Genomic DNA, 19,917 nt, shown 5'->3' with positions numbered 1-19,917 from the left:
CCACACATTCTGCAGCAGTAAGGCCATCCTTGCCCAAATTAAAAATTTTAATATATATATATAATAGAAGATAAAATATTGTGAGGAATAGCCATATTATTCTCCCCCCCCCATCTATTTTTAAATAACGTTTAAGCTGTCCATTAGTTCTTTCCAAAAGAAGAGGGTTATAAGGAAAGCCTGTGATGTGGAGTATATCAAACTGTTGGTAAAATTTCTGAAAAGGCTTGGTAGTGTATGTGAAGCATTGTTAGTTTTTAATATTCAGCAGGGGAATAACATAGTAAAAGTCAGTGCTAAGTCATCAGAAGTATTTAATAAATTTTTTAAATTTTTAATGAGTTATTAAAGAGTTTATCCAACTTTTATTGTTGTAAACAAATCTTTAACATTTTATTATTTTTAGTAGAAAGCAAAATACCATCCATATAATGTATAATAGAAGCAAGAGAAAACTTTTTTTAAAAGCAATAGCAACAAACTTTTGACATAAAGTTGGACTATTTGTCATTATGTGTTTCTTTTTTCTTGTTGAATAACTGCCAATAGCTGAGGCATCATTTGCCCTTGGAGGGCCAGCCAGAGTTAACGCTTAAGTATATGAAGGCATTTTAGTATATCATCATAGAGGTGGATGTAATCATTAATATCCCCTTTCTTTTTTTTTTTTTTTTTTTTTTTTTTTTTTCTGAGCCAAGGATTGAGGCTCAAACCCTGGGCCTTGTGCTGAGTACAAGCACTCTACCACTGAGCTAAACCCCAACCCAATATCCCCTTTCTTAAGAGATGGATGGCAGTCTGGCCATTAACATTTTCATATACGAGTTGTTTAACATTAATCATTCCCATCTCCCCATCAACCTCCAGGTGATTGAGGACCCGAAAAAGATGATAAACAAAATCTTGATATGGCTCATCAGGCTCCTATCTAATTTTAGAAAGTTCCTCTGTCTTTTTCCGAGAATTTAGTAACTTATGCCATGCCGATAAAGTCAAAGCATTGATTTGTCCATAAGCTTGAGGAGGACATGTAAACTGTTGTTGAGCATCGCTATACATGCCTTCTCCTGTTGACATTTCAAGTTATGGGCACATTATTTGTTGATTTCTTTTTCTTTACTTTTTCTATTTGTTTGTTCGTTTGTCTTTTGAAACAGGGTTTTTCTATGTAACCACCCTGACTGTCCTGGAACTAGCTCTGTAGACCAGGCTGGCCCCAACTCACAGAGAGATCCACCTGCTTCTGCCTCCAGAGTGCTGGGATTACAGGCATGCGCCACCACCGCCCGGCTCTTTTTTTTTTTTTTAAGATTTATTTATTATGTATACAGTGTTGTGCCTGGATGCCAGAAGAGGGTGCCAGATCTCATTACAGATGATTAGGAGCCACCATGTGGTTGGTGGAAATTGAACTCAAGACCTCTGGAAGAGCAGCCAGTGCTCTTAACCATTGAGCCATCTCTCCAGCCCTATTTTGTTGATTTCTAATAGCTTGGTCCTGGCATCTTTTTGAATAATCAGCCTTCCTCAATAAATATTTACTCCCAGTAAGATAAACTTTTGCTAAGATCCTCTAGTCAGAAGGAAGAAAAGCTTCCCCAGAAGTAGAATAAAAGAGAGACAATATAAAAGGAGCAGTTGGTCCATACTGAGCACAAGCCTGCTTAAGATCCTTAAGAGTCAGGGCTGGGAAAGTAATTCAGTGGTTAAGAGCACTGGCTGTTCTCCCAGAGGACCCAGGTTCAATTCCCAGCACCCACATGGCAGCTCACAACTGTCTGCAACTCCAGTTCCAGGGGATCTGACACCCTCACACAGACATACATATGGGCAAAATACCAACGCACATAAAAATAAGTCTTTAGGGCTGGAGAGATGGCTCAGAGGTTAAGAGCACTGACTGCTTTCAGAGTCTGAGTTCAATTCCAGCAACCACATGGTGGCTACAACATCTGTAATAGATCTGGTGCCCTCTTCTGGCCTGCAGTCATATATGCTGTATACAAAATAAATAAATAAATCTTTAAAAAAAAATAAGTCTTTAGCCAGGCGTTGATGGCACATTCCTTTAATTCCAGCACTCGGGAGGCAGAGGCAGGCAGATCTCTGTGAGTTTAAGGCCAGCCTAGTCTGGAAAGTGAGTTCCAGGATAGGCTCCAAAGCTACACAGAGAAACCCTGTCTCAGAGAGAGAGAGAGAGAGAGAGAGAGAGAGAGAGAGAGAGAGAGAGAGAGAAGAGAGAGAGAGAAGAAGAAAATAAGTCTTAAAAAAGATCCTTCAGAATTTTAAATAAAATGGTGTATAATATTTAATTCTTTGCCCTGAGTTATTAGGATTGGATGTTTCACTCACCAATAAAAGAGAAAATCCTTTCATGTCTTCTCCCATCTCTTGGGCTCCATACAAAGTCTCTTGGTTAGAAGACCTGTACTGTAACTTAAAAGGAGTTAATTCTTATGGAGGATGAGAAACCTAACAACTTCAGAAAGAAATGAAGCAAAGCAGAAAAAAAAAGTTTTGATACTATCAAGAACTGTACTTAAGGGCTGGAAAGAGGGCTCAGAGGTCAAGAGCACTGGCTGCTCTTCTAAAGGATCTGGATTAAATTCTCAGCTCACAACTGTCTATAACCCCAGTTCCGGATCCAGCACCCTCACACAGACATACATATAGGCAAAAACACCAATGCACGTAAAAAAATAAATAATTTTGAAAAGCTGTATTTGATGGAAGGTTTTAGGAGCAGAGGCCATTGCAGATGGGGTAGGGGAACAAAAACAACAGAAGGTGGAGGAATGCCCTCAACCTCGTCACAGAGAGACAGGTTCTAAGTTTTCTTCTGTTCCCAGGGTTATTCTGCTTTTTCCTGATCACTTTCATTTTTAATATTAACTCTGTCATTTTTGTCTATTACTGTTTGTATTTCTTTCCAAAGCTGAACTGTTTTCTGGTCCTCTTTCATGTAATTCTCCCTGAACTGCTCTTCCTAACCAAAACCAAGTTCTGGGATGCAGAGATCCCTCTTCAGGGAAAGAAGGCTGAAGTTGACTAATGAACTTGAAGGATTTCATCAGCTGGTGGTGTCCCTCTGTAACTTGGTTGCTCCTTCAGCTCTGTCTGCCCCTTTTGACCTCCAATGGATGTTCTTGCCTTTTTATACTGGTGTGTACCCTATTCCCAGGAGTTCCTCGCCTTTAACTCCCCTCCCTTTTTTTTTCTTTCTTAAATCCCCATATTTAGGTCCTTGCTCCTGGCCCCACCTATAAAGTGCCTGTGCTTATTTAGGGGCAAGGTCACCTGTATGGCTGGCTGCAAGTAATTATATCAGGCCGGTTGGAGGGGCCATAGCACAACTGAGGCTGAACAATTTTATTGAGAACAATCAGACTTTTTATGCCTTTATCAGAAACAGAATATAACAGCAATTGCCAGGATCAAGACAGTTATAATTGCCAGAATACAATGAAGTTTGCAAGCTATCCAGGGTCCATGAGATTAACATCTAAGACCAATTTGTCCTGTCAAGCCTTCATGCTGCCTTGACTACTAAAGGAACATGCTGAGAAACACAAAGCTGCCTGAACACTTCACTGCCTGAGAGAGTGCATCAGTCTTCCAGGAACTGGAAGGCACATTGTGCACTGGGAGCCATGGACTCTAACCTGAAAAACCTATGACAATGCCTCTCCAGGCAGTTAGGCCAAGCCAACTCCATGGTTCCTTGTATTGTATAGCTAGGCTAGAATTCACTATAGAGACCATGCTGGCCTCTCTTCCTATACTCTTTCATACTATTATTATTTTAGTGATTCCACAGACATCGCCACATGAATTCTTTTTTTTTTTTTTTTTTTTTTTTTTTTTGGTTTTTTGAGACAGGGTTTCTCTGTGTAGATTTGCGCCTTTCCTGGAACTCACTTGGTAGCCCAGGCTGGCCTCGAACTCAGAGATCCGCCTGGCTCTGCCTCCCGAGTGCTGGGATTAAAGGCGTGTGCCACCACCGCCACATGAATTCTTAATTTAACAAAATGTCATTTTATTAAAAATTACTTTATCAGAAGAATGGAATTCACTAAGATGAAAGTGCAAGGCAAGAATATTCTAGATGAGGTGAATGGGGAAGCACAGGTAGGGTCAGGAAAGCACTCACCATATCCAGATGAAATCTGAGACATCATTCTAGAAGCAACAGAAGAGCCAAAGTTCTTTAGAACAATGAAGATTCTATTACTGTTTTTCTGGGTACTGGAATTAGATGGGTGACTCTAGGGTTGGAGTTTTTATTTTTCCCAAGACAGGGTTTCTTTGTGTAGCCCTGCCTGTCTTGGAACGTACTCTGTAGACCAAGGTAGTCTTGAACTCATAGATCTGCCTGCCTCTACTTCCAAGTGCTGGGATTAAAGGTGTGCTCCACCATGGTTGGCTGCCTTTTTTTTTTTTTAAAGGGAAGCAGAGCTGAAATTAACGACATGCACCACCATGCCTGGCTTTTTTTTTTTTTTTTTTTTTGAGATTTTATTTTTTATGTGTATGAGTGTTTTGTCTAAAATGTATGTCTGTGCACCATGTGCAAGAAGTGCCTGTAGAGGCCAGAAGAGAGCCCCAGATCCCTTAGGGCTGGAATTACAGATGGTTGTGAGCTACCATGTGGGTGTTTGAAATTGATTCTGGGTCATCTGGAAGAGCAGCCAGTGCTCTTAATTATGGAGTCATCTCCTCAGCCCCAGAGTGTGGATTTTTAAACCATCCAAGGAGTATATCTTGATGATGACAAAGATATCATGGAAAAACAAAACTCCTCACCAGCTTAGGTTGGCTCGCTTTCCTACAGCTTTCCGTGAGGCAAGGCCAGGATTGGGCCTGGACTTCTAGCATTGGCCATGTCTCGCCTCTTAACCTTCCCCAGCCATACTCCCTTCATGCCAGTCTGTAACAATTACTCTCAAAAGGCCTATCTTGGAATTCTTAAAGTGCTGCTAGATCTGTCTCAGTACACCCATTCTTTAAAACCCGCTTCAGTTAAATCCATCCAGTATTTCCTGCACTCTTACTCTGTTCCTGCCCCTGCACTAGGCTGAAAGAGCAAGCAATCGATTGAGGGTTGTCTCCTTATACTAGCTCCTAAACACTTGAGAGGCTGAGGTAGGAGGAGGTTGCTGTGAGTTTGAGGTCAGCCTAGGGTTATAGTGAGTTCTAGACTAGTCTGGGCCACAGATTGAAACTATCTCAAAGAATAATTAGGAGCTCCCAGAAAGGTAGGGGAAATTAGACTGGGCAACAGACAAGTATTCTTTGCTACTTTGTGGTCAGAGTCGTAATGGAAGCTTGGTAGACCGTATATAATATTACAGCTGTGGGAAGATAGGCAAATGGTCATAAGGTATAGAGATAAGGAAAAGATGATCGAAGTTTCATGGAAGAGGAGGATAAAGCTAGGGTCTAAAATTTAATTGCTGGAGTAGAGGATGACCAGATTATGGAAGCTGTTGAGCACCACACTAATTTGCCCCTGCTCATAAAAGCTATGGAAAGTTACTAAATTGATTAGCAGCAAAGAAGGGACATGTCAGTTCTGTGTTTTAAGAAGAGTCGTGGTGCTGCCAACCTTTTATCCCAGCACTGGGGAAGCAAAAGTAAGTACATATCGATGAGTTCCTGCCAGCTTGGTCTACAAGTTCCAGGCCAGACAGTGCTAACTGTGAGACCCTACCAAACAATAAATAAAAGGTGAACAGGACCAGTGTGGGCTGAAGTGGAGGCTCAGTGGTTAATAGCAATTACTTCCTTACGATTACTGTTCTTGCAGAGGACCTGGGCTGTGTTCCCATCACCCATATGATGGCTTACAACTCCAGTTCCAATGCCATCTTCTGACCACCTTGGGCTTCTGCACAAACATGGTGCACATACATACACTCAGCCACACACACACATATACATAAAAATAATTTTTCTTTGAGACAGGTTTTCTCTGTGTAGCCCTGGCTGTCCTAGAACTCACTTTGTAGACCAGGCTGGCCTTGAACTCACAGAGTTCTGCCTGTCTCTACCTCCTGAGTGCTGGGCAATAATTAAAATCTTAAAAAAAAAAAAAAAAAAAAAAAGAAATGTGATGTCTGGAGTGATGGTATATGCCTGTCATCCCAGTATTAAGAGGCTATCTTGGGAGCTGGAGAGATAGCTCAGAGGTTAGGAGCACTGGCTGTGCTTCCAGAGGTCCTGAGTTCACTTCCCTGAAACCATATGTTGGCTCACAACCATCTATAATGAGATCTACTGCCCTCTTCAGGTGGGCAGGGGTATATGCAGACAGAACACAGTATAACATAATAAATAATCTTTAAAAAAAAGTGAATCCCTGTCTTTTTTTTTCCAAGATTTATTTATTTATTATGTGTACAGCACATAATGACTGCAGACCAGAAGAGGGCACCAGATCTAACTACAGATGGTTGTGAGCCACCATGTGGTTGCTGGGAACTGAACTCAGGACCTCTGAAAGAGCAGCCAATGCTCTTAACCACTGAGCCATCTCTCCAGCCCCCCCCCCCATGAATCCCTGTCTTAACGAAAGAAAAGAAAATAAAAAATTAGTCCATGCAGCTATAATTTGAGGGAGACAGAAAACCAATGAAGCAATCTTATAGGAAATCTTTTTTACTTATTCATTTTGTGGATGGATGTTTTGCCTGCATGTATGTATATGTACCATATGTATGCTTTGTCCCCTAGGAAACCAGAAGAGGGTGTCAAATTCACTGGAACTAGAGTTACAGATGGTTATGAGTCACCATGTGGGTGTTGGGAATTGAACCCAAGTCTTTTGGAAGAGCGTCTAGTGCTCTTAACTGCTGAGCCATCTCTCCAGTCCCACAGAGCTGCTGCTGCTTCTCCTTCTCCTCCTTCTTTTTGGTTTTTCGAGACAGGGTTTCTCTGTGTAGTTTTGGTGCCTGTCCTAGAGCTTTTTTTCTTGACACATTCTATATTCTCTTCTTATCTGTCCCTCATTTATACACTGCCTCCTTGCTACCGGGTGCTGGAATATCTTTGTGAACACTAAGTCAGCTTGAAAGGGTGTGGTATGTGGGTGTGCACAGGGAGACTGAATGGTAACTGTGGCTAAAACTGGACATTGATGATGCTATTTAAGGCACAAGACTGTCTGGAGTATTTCCAAATATAAGCAAATCCACAGGGGAATAAGAGATACCAGAAAATGTCAACAGCAGCAGCTACTTGCACAGTGGACAAATGCCAAGTTAGGAAGCACTGAGTGCCTGCTGGTGAGGAGAGACTGGAGGCCCAATTGCTCATTCAATTTCTAATTCTTTTTTTAAAAAAAGTTAACATTTATTAGCTGGGTGGTGGTGGTGGTGGTGGTGGTGGTGGTGGTGGTGGTGGTGGTGGTGCTCGCCTTTAATCCCAGCACTCGGATTAAGAGGCAGGCGGAGGATCTCTGTGAATTTGAGGCCAGCCTGATCTACAGAGTGAGTTCCAGGACAGCCAGGACTACAAAGAAAAACCCTGTCTCGAAAGAAGAAAAAAAATTAACATTTATTTATTCATGTGTGTGTGTGTTTGCCTGCCTGCCTGCCTGTCTGTCTGCATGCATTCAAATGCCTGTCTTGTGTGTGGAGGTCAGAAGACAATTTATGGGAGTTGGTCATCTCCTTCCACCATAAAGACTGAGGTCATGTCTGACAGCAAGTACCTTGCCATCTTGTCACTTACATCCCCCCTTCTTTGCTTTTTGAGGCAGAGTCATGGCTGCCTTTAAATCTGCCATGTAGCTGAGGATATCTTTGAACTCTCGATCCTCCTGCCTCTACCACTCTACTGCGGAAATTACAGGCCTGTGCCACCACCCCTGTTTTGCGCCACCACCCCTGTTTTGCTCGACTTCTTTATCTGTATGATGGATTTCACCAGATTCTTCTGTCCAGATTATTAAGAGGAACAAATGGAAGATTATTTATAGTCTCTAGCACATTATAAGAACACTCATCTACTTTCCCTTACATAAACCAAGCGGAAATGTGCTTAGAGGGGGTCATTGACCACTGAGGTCAGAGAAGGCTTAGGAGGAGTTCTGACTGTAGCTTGTTGTCTGGTTGTAACAACCTTCAGATACTGGGTACCTTCCACTTGCCTGCCACTGCTGTATTTCTCCAGTTCTCATAGCACTCTGTGATGCAGATATCCCTCAAGCCATTTTACAGATGAAGGAACAGACTCAGAAGTGTGAGGTGAATGGTCCACACTGGACAGATGCCAAGAGAATGAAATGCAAGATCAGAGATCCTCAAACCAGACAGTGGTAGTAGTTTAGAAACTGAAGGACTCAGCTCAGGGGCCAGTATTTAGGGCCACAGGAACAGTCAAGGAGTCAAAATAGGGAACAAGAGCAAGGAGTTGGCACCACTGGGGTGGAACTAGACAGAAGACATGAAGCCCTGAGACAGGAAACGCAAATCTAGTTGCTGAGAGTGGATAGAGGTGGTTATTTTAGGCCTGGCGGTGGTGGTGGTGGTGGTGGTGGTGGTGGTGGTGGTGGTGGTGGTGGTGGTGCACACCTTTAATCTCAGCACTCAGGGGGCAGAGGTAGGCAGATCTCTATGAGTTCAAGGCTAGCCTGGTCTATGGAGTGAGTTCCAGGATAGCCAAGGCCACATAGAGAAACCCTGTCTGGGGGTGGGGGTGGGGAGAAGTGGTCATTTTATTAAAATTTTACTAGTCTATTTGTTCTAGAAACCTTAAGAGCATGTATAGAGAATTCAGTCAAGAAAAGTTGCTTTGGGACTGTGAAGGCTCATCTGGTAAAAACACTCTGAAAGCCTGATAACGTGAGTTTTATCCCCGGAAGGAAGGAAGCCATGGTAGTATGAGAAGAACCAACTCCTGAAAGTCTGACTTCCACATACAGACCATGGCATATGCAGGACACACACACACACACACACACCACAAAAACACACCATGTACATCATATACACGAAAGATAAAAATCAATGTGTGTAGCTTTATCGAGCTTGGTGGTGCACACCTGTAATTCACATGTGCTTGCTTCAGAATCAAGGCTGTGCTTGGCTATGCAGTGAGTTCAAAGACTGCCTGAACCCTGTTTAAAAAAAAAAAGAAAGAGAGAGAGAGAGAATGAAAGCAAGCAAGCAAGCAAGCAAAAGAAGGCTGTTGAGATGGCCCAGGGTTGAAGTCACATTGCTAGCAAGTCTGATCCCAAGGACCCATATGGTGAAGAAAGAAAACTGACTCTCCATGGGTGTTCTATGATTTCCACACATGGGCCCTGCCCCAAAAACAATATTAAAAATTCATATTGAAATAAAAGAAAAGCAGCTTTTATACTTAAAACATCTTTTCTTGGCTGGGTGGTGATGGCAAATGCCTTTAATCCCAGCACTCAGAAGGCAGAGGCAGGTGGATCTCTGAGTTTGAAGCCAGCCTGGTCTACAGAGCAAGTTCCAGAACAGCCAGGGCAACACAGAGAAACCCTATCTCAAAAAAAAAAAAAAAAAAAATCTTTTCTTTAGAGTTGGAGCCCCAAAGAGTGGGTCTGGATCCCCTCCCCCATTGCTCAGCCCAATACCTGTCCTAGAAAGGGTTTAGTCTAAGTGAACTAACAAGATTAAATACATGAAAAAGAGTTCTTGTAAGTTAACCAGCAGTTTGAGCCCCTGTTTCCCATTCTCCAGTGTGGCAATTATAGCTACTCTATGGGACTGACTCTGATAGAGATTATTGGCATGACTTCAGGCACATGAATATGTAATGTGCCTTCTCTGTTTTCCATTGGGTAAAGGGGCGATATTAATCATTTCTAGCTTAGGTGAGGGATGTAACTTAGTTGGTAGAATGCTTGCCTAGCATGTACCAACATTTGATTCCCAGCCATCCATAAATCATGGGTTGGTGACATACACTTGCAGTCCTACACTAAGACATGGAGGCACTAAGAAGTCCTACCCACTTTTTTTGGGGGGGAGGGTATCATTTTTACCGTGATGTGTGAGTGCTGGTGGAGACTAGAGGACAGCTTGTGGGAGTCAGTTCTCTCCTTCCACGCTCTGAGTTCCAAGGATTGAACTCAGGTTGTCAGGCTTGGTGGCAGGTACTATTAGCCACTGAGCTATCTATCCACCCAGAGGTCTTACTGAACAAGCCATCTTACCCATAGGAGACTGTCTTTAAAAAAAAAAAGCCTGGTGGTGGTGGCACACACCTTTAATCCCAGCACTCAGGAGGCAGAGGCAGACAGATCTCTGAGTTTGAGGCTAGCCTGCTTTACAGAGTGAGCTCCAGGACAACCAGGGCTACACAAAGGAACCCTGTCTTGAAGACCAGAAACCAAAACCAAAACCAAAAGTGTATCCACCTTATTTTTAATGAGGATTAAATGAATTAATACATACAAAGTAGAAATGTGCCTAGGGTATAAAGGATACCAAAGCATTACTGTCTGGCTCAGAAGTTCTGCATCTGCTGCAGGTGGTCCTGGCAATCCCCAAGATGCCTACAGGAGAACTAGTTGGTCCCTCACCCCCTCCTTCCTTTTTGGGTAGGATAAACTTTTCAGAGAGGTTCGGTTTATGGGTCAGTCTAGGCCAGACCAAAGTGAGAAAAGAACACTGGGAGCTGGTTTCTTTTTATTGTGAAGAGCCTTTAAGTTGGGTCCTGCAGAACTTCGACCTCCTCACCCCTAACGCCCGCGGGAGATGTCTGAAAAAAAAATAGGGTGCCCTCTTCTGATAGAAGGTGGGAACAGCTTTGGCCCAGAGTTTCTGGGATGGGCTTTTCAGTGTATCACCATCTGCAAGGTGGGGTTTCTTTGTTTGCCCAGCTCCTTTTGTTGCATGCTGTAACCGGCCATAGAGAGCAAAGTTTGAGGGGAAAGAGCCAAGGCTGGGGCAAAACTGGCTTAATGTTTCAGAAGTGCAAAGCTGGATAATTTGATTAGAATGAGGGTGGAAGACTGGAGAACCAGGTCAGGAAAAGAAAGAAATCTGGACCCTGCTGAATTAATTTTTATGTTCTTTCAACAGGTGATGGCATGCAGCCAGAGGTAAGATGACAAGGTAACTCTTATCCAACATGTCAAAACCAGGTGTCCAGGGCCCTTCTGGCTGTTCTCACACAGTCAGAAATAGTGGGGACAGAGTAGACCTGGAGAGGCTTGCCCTCTGGAGACTCTAGATGATCAGAAGAGTCAGGGGTCACGGTCCCCAGAGCGGGGAGGAGCCAGTGTAAATACGGGCCCAGTTTCCTCTGTAAGATCCGCCCCAGACGCGCCAGCCCCGCCCCGCGCCGTTGCTGCTGCGACCCGCCCCCTTCACTCGCCCCCGGGCCGGGTGGGGGCTCCAGCTTACCGCGCCCCTGGCTACGGGTCCAGCCCCCTAGCCACCAACGCTTGGGTGAGTAAGGGAATAGCCGGTTTGGGCTACAGGGTAGCCTCACTCGGGGAGCCCCGCCACGAGGTCCGGCCTCCACAGGCCTGGAGTCCGGGTGCCTGCCCGCCTTGTGCACACACTCAGAACCCCGGGAACTGTAGGCGGCCAGACGCTGAGCGACCTCCTGCCCCTGCCCGCTCTGTGGTGGGGCTAGATGTGCTGGGATTAAGCGCTGCCTTTACTCCGCAGGGCCTCCTGCTCAGGATACCTCCAGGCGCTGCGGATGGAGGCGTGGGGGAGCCTTGGAACCTCATAGTCTAGTTTTGAATCCCAGCTCTGCTTGTGGCTTTGAGTAAGTGTTTTTTAACCACCCCGAGGCTCAGTTTACTCTTCTGTGAAATGGGAACCCAGAGGACAGAACCTACTCCTAAATTAGATAGGATTATAAGAGATTGTATATCAAGTGCTGAGGTCAAAATGTGGATTCTGACAGGAAGGTGGTAGTGAGATCTTTGGGGACATTGGATGTGAAGTGGGATACTCCTAAAAGCAGCAGTTTCAGAGCTCTGTGTGTGGTGCCTGTAATCCCAGAACAGGAAGGCAGAGACAGGAGGATTGGGAGTCTCCAGCCAGCCTGGGCTACACAGTAGGACCTTTTCTGCACACACCACACTAAAATAAAACAAAGTAAAACTGACTGAGGAGTCCCAGTGAAGAAGAGAATGAACGCTAAGAGCAGAACTTCAGGCAGTGTGCCCCTAAAACTGAGATAGGAAGCAGGTTGGAGAGGCCTTAGAAGTAATCTAGACCTTGTGTTTTTCTCCTGTTGTACAATTTGAAACAGGCCCAGGATGGTTAGGTGACTTGTCCAAGGTTACACACCTAAAAGGGAGAGGCCAGACACAAAGGCCAGAAGTGGAACCAGCTCTCCTGTTTGTTTCTGAAACTGTCCTCGAACCAACTCCTGGTCCCTTTCTTGGGTAAGGTCTCTTTAATCTGAAGAGCTGGTCTTCTGTTAGAGGAGCCCAGAGGTTCCCGGGGGATTAGGAGGAGGACTGGTTAAATCAAATACAGACTAGGTGTGGTCTGGGTGGGGAAAGCGCTCCCATCAAGGGCCCCATTCAGGGAATGGGTTGGTGTGGGAGGGTCATCAGTGCCACTTCCAACTTCTCGGGGAGATGCTTGACCAAATATTTATTGGCCCAAAGGGAAGGAAGGACTTGAGAATTTGGGTTGGGCAGCCTGGTCTAGCCTGGTGGAGAGGTAGTTGGGAAGGTAGATGAAAATGCGGAGGTGTGCCCACCTGTTTCTGGAATGCTAGGAGGCCAGCCTGAGAGCAGAGTTCTGCTTAAGGGTGGGGCCAGAAAGAGTCATGGCTTGAGACCAGAAGGGCCGGTTTTTTATGTATCTGGAGCCAGCTATAGGCTTGGCACCAAGAAACCTAAACTCTGGGAATGACTGTTCCCCAGGCTCAGCCTTGAGGAAGAGATTCTCTGCCTCCTGGTTTCTCCATCTTTACAATGGGAACAGGGAGACTGGCTCTTTTATGTAGTATGAAGAAGTATTTGTTTTGTTTTGTTTTTTGAGACAGGGTTTCTCTGTGTAGCCCTGGCTCTTCTGGAACTTGCTCTGTAGACCAGGCTGGCTTCCAGAGATCCATCTGCCTCTGCTCCTCAAGTGCTGGGATTAAAGATGTGCACCACCATGCCAGGCAGATTTGTTTTCTTTTGTTCTTTGCTCACTCCAGTCCTAACCTGACCTTCTCATCTAGAGTTTGGGTGCAGAGAGAAAGGGATTAAAAAGTCAGAGTTGAAATATATGGCTCTTTATGGACCCTCCATTTCCTTCCTGCTGACCCTGAGTAAAATCCTGCTTCAGCTTCTCTTCTCTACACCGAGAGGGGTTGGGCTAGATTGTTAGTGTGTACTTTGCTCTTACATTGCCTCACCTTAGAAACTCTTTTTTTGTTTCTTTGTTTCTTGAGACAGGGCTTCTCCTTGTCACAGAGCTCTGGCTGTCCTAGAACTTGCTCTGTAGACCAGGCTGGTCTTGAACTCACAGAGATCCGCCTGCCTCTGTCTCCCAAAGGCAGAGAAGGATGGGACAAAAGGCACATGCCACTACTGCCTGGCAGAAACTCTTGTCTGAGGGAAAAATCAGTTTTCAAGAACCTTCACCTCATCTCAGGAGGCACTGGGTACTGGGAAGCCACCAGAAGCTGACCAAGCAGTTCTGACCTATACACAGCAAGACCAGGCTATCACCCGGCCTGATTCTGCAAAACCTTTCACCCTTAGAGCACATGAGGCAGCAGGCAGGGATAATCATGGGACGGAGGTTCTGTCAGCTTCCAGGGAGTCCCTGCTGCACTGGGGATTGCTGTGGCTGCATAGAGCACCCCAGAGTCTGGGAAGGGCCTGAAAGTGCAGCAGGGCCCGCGCCAGGAGAAGCAGTGAGAACTGAGAGGCCATGAACCAAGAGGCTGGGGCAGAGGCTTGGGGGTGCGAGTGGGGGTGGGGAGACAGGGGTCAGTCTATTTACCAGTTGGTTTTAAGTTTGGTTCTTGAACTAATGAAAGACTAGCTAAATCAACTACTGTAGTCTAAGGCCTGTCTAGCCAGGCAGAAGGTTGAGGAGAAGGCTGTGAACTCTGTTTCAAGCTTTATCTTAGTATCGATGAAGTTCCCCCTCTCCCTCAGAAACTGAAGTGGAGTGTTGCTGTGGGATTCTGAGTCAGTCTTCCTTATCCAGGACCGGAACTGTAAGGGTTTAGGAGTCTCTTCACACTCCTACCCCATAGCATAGCTAAGTTTTGGGTTGAGCATGTGCGCTGGTGTTACCTCTGGGCCCCCAGTCCTGCTGCCTGGGACCCTGACAACATGCCCTCCATCCTCAGGTCTGACAAGATGTACCAGGTCCCACTGACGCTGGACCGGGATGGGACCCTAGTCCGGCTCCGCTTCACCATGGTGGCCCTAGTCACGGTTTGCTGTCCACTGGTCGCCTTCTTCTTCTGCATCCTTTGGTCCCTGCTCTTCCACTTCAAAGAGACAACGTCTACACACTGTGGGGTAGGGCTTGGCGGGCACTGGTGGCTCATGTTCAGACCCGTCTGGATCTTTTCTGAGATCCTGATATGATACTAATGGAATTAGCCAGTTCTGTAGACTCCATCAACTATACTGGGTTACTGGGTGGTGGTGGGTTGCTTGTAAATTGAGGTCTCATGAATTAGGTCCCTTCTACTTTCCAGGAAGGTTCTAGGAACTGGGGTCACTAAAGTTGGGCAGTCTCCAGACCCAGAACCTGAGCCAGGTCTAGAAGTCCATACCTTTAATCCCAACACTTGGGAGGCAGAGGCAGGTGGATCTCTGAGGCCAGCCTGATCTCCATAGTGAGTTCCAGGCCAGCCAGGGTTATATAGAGCGTCACTGCCTTAAAAACAAACAAGAAATAAAAACCCAGAATCCAATCACTGCTTCATAGAGGAGCAGATTCAGGAGCTCTAAGGTTTCCTGGAGGGTGAGGGGACATTAGGACTGGAATAGAGGACATTGTAGGTCTCACAGTGTGTTACTATGGGCTTATGCCTGTGTTCATGGGAATGCAATTTTGTGCATGTATGTGTCTGTTTGTGATTGTGAGAGACATACCTATATTTAATGGCTTTAAGTAGGATTGTGTGTGTGAGAGAATGTCAGTCTGTCTGTGTGGAGACCTAGTTATGTGCATGAATATGTGTTCTAGGGTAGGTCCCATGCCCTCTGAGGGTGCTTAAGCTATAAAGAGAGATTTGAGAGTTTCTTTCTCCTTAAAATATCAGAATAAATAGGTGAAGACTGTGTTGACACCTGTTATACTTATTCTCTGACCTACAGTGCTACCTGAGACCCAGGGAGTGAGTTTTGGTTTCTATGTCCATAGAGAGGTTGATGATGCCTGCCCTTCTCCTTTCCAAGGCTGGTATAGAGCTCCGTCCGGGTAGAGACAGCATGGGAAGGTGGGTTGGGGAGTGCCAAGGGTGGAAAACAGGAGGAGGAAGAGAAGGAGAAGGAAGAAAGAGATCATAAGGTTAGGGGGTGGGTCAGGAGATGAGCCTGGGCATGGAGCTTAACTAATGTTAGAGAGGGCTCTGAAGGCCCCACCAGCCTCCTCTGTTTGATCCTCACTCTTCTATGAAAGCCACCTGCTCCATATGTGGTCTAGGTCTAGCAGAGGATCCGGTCTGGGAGTTTGAGGTGAGGGCTCACTTCTTTTGTTCAATATGACTTGAATTTTTTTTTTCCTGATTTGAGGAGATGAGCCTTGAATGAGGGCACACGGTCTGATGAGAGATATCAGAGGGGACAGGGAAGCAAGAGATGGTGGCTCATGTCTAATCCCAGCAGTAGAGATGCTGAAGCAGGAAATGGATTCACTTGAAATCAAGGACAACCTGGGCTCAAGAGTGAGACTATCTCACTCCCCCCCCCCCAGTAAATAAGTAAAAAGTAAATAGAGGGAATGGGAGTAGGAGAAAAGAAAGTAGCCAGGTTAGTGGTTCTCCACCTGTGGGTCGTGACTCCCACAGGGGTTACATATCAGATATCCTGTAAGTCAGATATTTATGTTATGATCCGTAACAGTAGCAAAATTACAGTTATGAAGTAGCAAAGAAATAATTTTATGGTTGGGGGTCACCGCAACCTGAGGAACTGTATTGAAGGGTCACAGCATTGGGAAGGTTGAGAACCACTGAGCTAGGTGATCTAAGATCATTTCCTGCCTTAGTGTTTACCTAAGATGTGTTCCCATTACCTAACTCCTGTCTATCCTGAAAATCCTTTCCAAGGTGTTTCCTCCTCTAGAACACCTTGCCTAGCCTCTTTGAGGCAAACTTAATTCCTTCTTCTAAGTGCCCGCTATTCTTGGTGTTAATTACCTACATTTCTGTGCTACCATATCTGTATCTGTCTTCTTCACCATACTGGGATCGCCATGAGAACAAGCACCGCACTGAGTCAGAAAGTATTTGTTGGGTAAAAGGATAGGACTTCCCAGTCTAGTGGTTGGGTAAGGCAGATAGTCCAAACAAAATTAAAAAGGTTTTACAGCTTATAAGTCAAACTGAGTAGGCTGTTTGCTCTGCCCTTCCGACTGGCCCTGAGGGCTAACGGGACCAGTGACCTCAGCCTACCTGATACCCACTACCCACTCTTGGCATACCAGCTAGGGAACTAAAGCATGGGTAGTTGCTTGCTTAGTGACCCTGGGAATATTCCACCCCCACTCCCTGGAACTCTTCTGTTGGATATTGAAGCTTTTCATTTATGCTTTGAATTTCTTATCCAGAATATCTCAGGAAGGGCCAACCCTAGGAATAAAATAAGTAACCTAGAGGAGCACACCATCACCAATGATGTCGCCTCTGCTTACACATCCCAAGTAACAAGGAGCTCCCTTTTTTATGTGTGTGTGTAGCTTTGGAGCCTGTCCTGGAACTCACTCTGTAGAACAGGCTGGCCTCGAACTCACAGAGATCCATCTGCCTCTGCCTTCCTAGTGCTAGGATTAAAGGCGTGCACCACCACTGCCTGGCGGAGCTCCCTTCTTTAGGTAACCTATTCTACAGAGGTTTAGTAACTGACAATGAGGACACTCTTTTTTTTTTTTTTATAATAAGCATAGATTTGGAGGGGGTGATTTCTTTTGAGACAGGGTCTCACTATACAGTTCTTGCTGGCCTAGAACTTGCTATAGAACAGGATGGTCTTGAATTTATAGAGATCCACCAGCCTCAGCCTCCCAAGTGCTGGGATTAAAGGCGTGCACTACCATGCTTGGTTAATAGATTTTTCCCCCAAATGTCTGTCCTGGCCTTGGCTCTGCTGTGATAACCATAGCGCTATGCTCTCCTCCTGGCACTCCATCAGTCCTGCAGAGATGGGAAGACAGAAATGGAGACCCCTGAGTCTGTTCCAGTAAAAGAGTTCTAATTTTTGCAGGGAACCTTCCTCCCAGAATAGGGTCTATAGATTCCTTACAACCCTAAATATGTCCTTGGACTCAATCCAGTTGGTAACTGTGTTGTCTTTATTGGGCCCAAATCTGGATAATAGGACTTCAGCTGACCTGGGAAATACAGGCACACGTAATACTGTTTATTCCTGTTTCTATCAGACTTCTGTTGACAAAGCCCAAGCTATCATTAGCTATTTCTGTACAGGTACAGGCTGGAACTCTTTCGGATCTGATTCTATTTTATTTACTCTGTGTGTGTGTGTGTGTGTGTGTGTGTGTGTGTGTGCGCGCGCGCGCTCGTGCTCAAGCACATGTAATTGTGCACACATGTCCCGTGGCACAGGTGTGGCAGTCAGGATAACTCTGAGAGTCAGTTCTCCTCTTCTACCTTTCTATGAGTTCTGGGGATCTATCTCGGGTCATCAGGCGGCATGACAAGTGCTTGTACCCCTCGGCCACCCCTCTGGCCTCTTGATTCTCTTTGTGCAGGAGTAGTCAGCTCTCTTAGTGGAGCAAAAAAGAGATTCCCAGTCATGTTTCCATCAGAAAGAGCTGGATCCCATTCTTCTTTCTCTTTCTCCCTTTCTAGAAAGGCACTTGTCTCCCCGGGACAGAGTATTTAGAAAGATCTGCGCCTTCATGCCTGGCAGAGAAGCTCGTGGGCTGACCTTAGTCACTATCACGTCTTACAGTTGCACAGTGTTCTGGGATTTATGAGGTGGCCTTGTTGATTCGGAGAAGGCTGTGTGCCTGGGCAGGCGTGGAGAACTTGGTTTTGTGGGCGGAAGGCAGGCCCTGAGGACCTGGGGGTGGGACCCTCTGGTTTGAAGCAGTTTCAGTCTGGCTGGAGCCCTCAATCCTAGCCCAGGATTCTTCAGCACCCCGTGTAAGTGTTTCCTGACCAGCCTCCCATTCCATCCTATTCCTGATGAAGAGCTAGTCTGGTAGACTAGGGTCCGCTTCCTCCTTAATGGGAGGAAGTGTGGGGTCCAGGGAAAGAGTTGGTCCTAGGCCTTTTAATCCAAATCCATCTCTGTTTGCCTTAGCTTGCCCCAAATGGAGCCCAGCTGGAGGAACCATGGTGGTTAGGGCCAGAGGGGCTGTGGGGTGGAACTTCTCTGCCAGGAAGGAGAAAGGAATGGGAAAAGGCCAGCTTCCGGGACTTGTGCTTACCCTGGATGCAGGCTTCCTGGCTTTGATTCAGTGCACTAGCTGAAGCTGAAGGGAGAAGGTTCCGAAGACCCTCATATTTCTCCAGATTTTGGATTGGTGGTCCTCTCGGAGGGGAAAGAAATGGACATTTGGTCCTCCATGGGATCAGGGTGCTGCTTCCTGTGGCTTAGCTCATTCAGAGCCTGGGGGTGGAATGGTAACCTGTGGTTCTGCTGAATGGGCCGAGGACACTCTCATTGTTCCTGGTTGAACATGGGTGAGAAGGAGGAATGTGATCAGACAGGGTCAGTGGGAGGGCTTAGCTAGGCTGAGCCAAGGGTCCTTAATCTAGAGCCTTAAACTGCTAGATAACCAAAGGCTTTAGTTCAGGCACTGGATCCTGGCAGAGTTCCGGGCCTTTGTCTCCTCCTCTGTGTGATGGGAATAATGACTTTTCCACTTCTGGTCCTTCTCAGTTGCCGTGAGGGTTGTGAAGTGAAACCATCACAGTTCCAGTGTTCAGGCCCTGCAGTCCGCTTGTTGTCCAGGCTCTTTAAAAGGTGGAACTAGAGCATCAGTGTGCCGTGGTTCCCAAGAACTGCCCCTGCCTGTCTCTGCCACTCCCGTCGCATCTCTTGTTTTCTGTCCCCCTTTCTACGTATGTTCTGGCTTTTCCTTGTACCAGCTCTGGAAAAGGCTCCACTTTCCCGGGCCCCAAGTTGTGTCCCTTGCTTTGCTTGGACCACTCCCTACAGGATGTTCTCCGCGCCCTTGGACCCCGATGGGACCGTGTTCCGGCTCCGCTTCACAGCCTTTGTCTGGTGGGTCATCACTTTTCCCCTGTTCGGCTTCTTCTTCTGCATCATCTGGTCTCTGGTGTTCCACTTTGAGTACACGGTGGCCACTGACTGTGGGGTGAGTTTCAGGCTTCCCAGCACCCTGGGCAGGGGCAGGTTATGAGGTAGTGGTAAGGGAAGAATCAGGGAGTAGGAGGAAAAGGAAGATCAGAGAGAGGAAAGTAACCAAAGGGTCGGGGGTGGGACAGGTCAGAGTTTACGGAGAAATGAGAGGCAGGAACTCCAAGAGTAGAATCACCACCACCTCTAAGAGTTGGAAGAGGATTACAGAAAATACAAAAGAAGTGGGGCAGAGGATGTTGAGGGCATGCGGGGGAGGGGGAGGAAAGGAGGGGCTGGGCAGAATGGGGCAGGAAAATGAGGAAGATATTGGAGAAAAACTAGACGAGAGGAAGCTAGGGACTAAGGATGTGTATGAGACCAGGAGCTAGGATAAGTAACAGGTAGTTTTAGCTCAGATTAAGGGAACGATCCCTTAACTCTGGGATCTTCTAGCTTGGTATCTC

The 19,917-nt window shown here is 46.1% G+C and overlaps 1 protein-coding gene across 9 annotated transcripts in view; it reads left to right on the top strand.

Annotated features, from left to right (window-relative positions):
* The window catches only part of Pgap2 (post-GPI attachment to proteins 2), a 33,736-nt gene that overhangs the window by 7,239 nt on the left and 6,580 nt on the right, over positions 1-19,917 (top strand). For 2 of the 9 annotated variants that reach the window (XM_028889071.2, XM_028889067.2), the window contains exons 2-5: positions 11,058-11,077; positions 11,652-11,754; positions 12,247-12,382; positions 14,299-14,473. In XM_028889071.2, the coding sequence (XP_028744904.1) occupies positions 14,309-14,473 (165 nt within the window). In that variant the 5' untranslated portion in view covers positions 11,058-11,077; positions 11,652-11,754; positions 12,247-12,382; positions 14,299-14,308. Of the gene's footprint in view, positions 1-11,057; positions 11,091-11,312; positions 11,427-11,651; positions 11,755-12,246; positions 12,383-14,298; positions 14,475-17,700; positions 18,289-19,030; positions 19,470-19,917 lie in introns of those variants that run through there. The other 7 variants (XM_028889069.2, XM_037196796.1, XM_037196805.1 and 4 more) reach the window with 7 other exon arrangements.

This window comes from Peromyscus leucopus, chromosome 1, assembly GCF_004664715.2.
Source record: "Peromyscus leucopus breed LL Stock chromosome 1, UCI_PerLeu_2.1, whole genome shotgun sequence".
NCBI lineage: Eukaryota > Metazoa > Chordata > Mammalia > Rodentia > Cricetidae > Peromyscus > Peromyscus leucopus.
The sequence above is the reverse complement of the archived record's forward strand: the minus strand, read 5'-3'. Positions and strand labels throughout refer to the sequence as shown.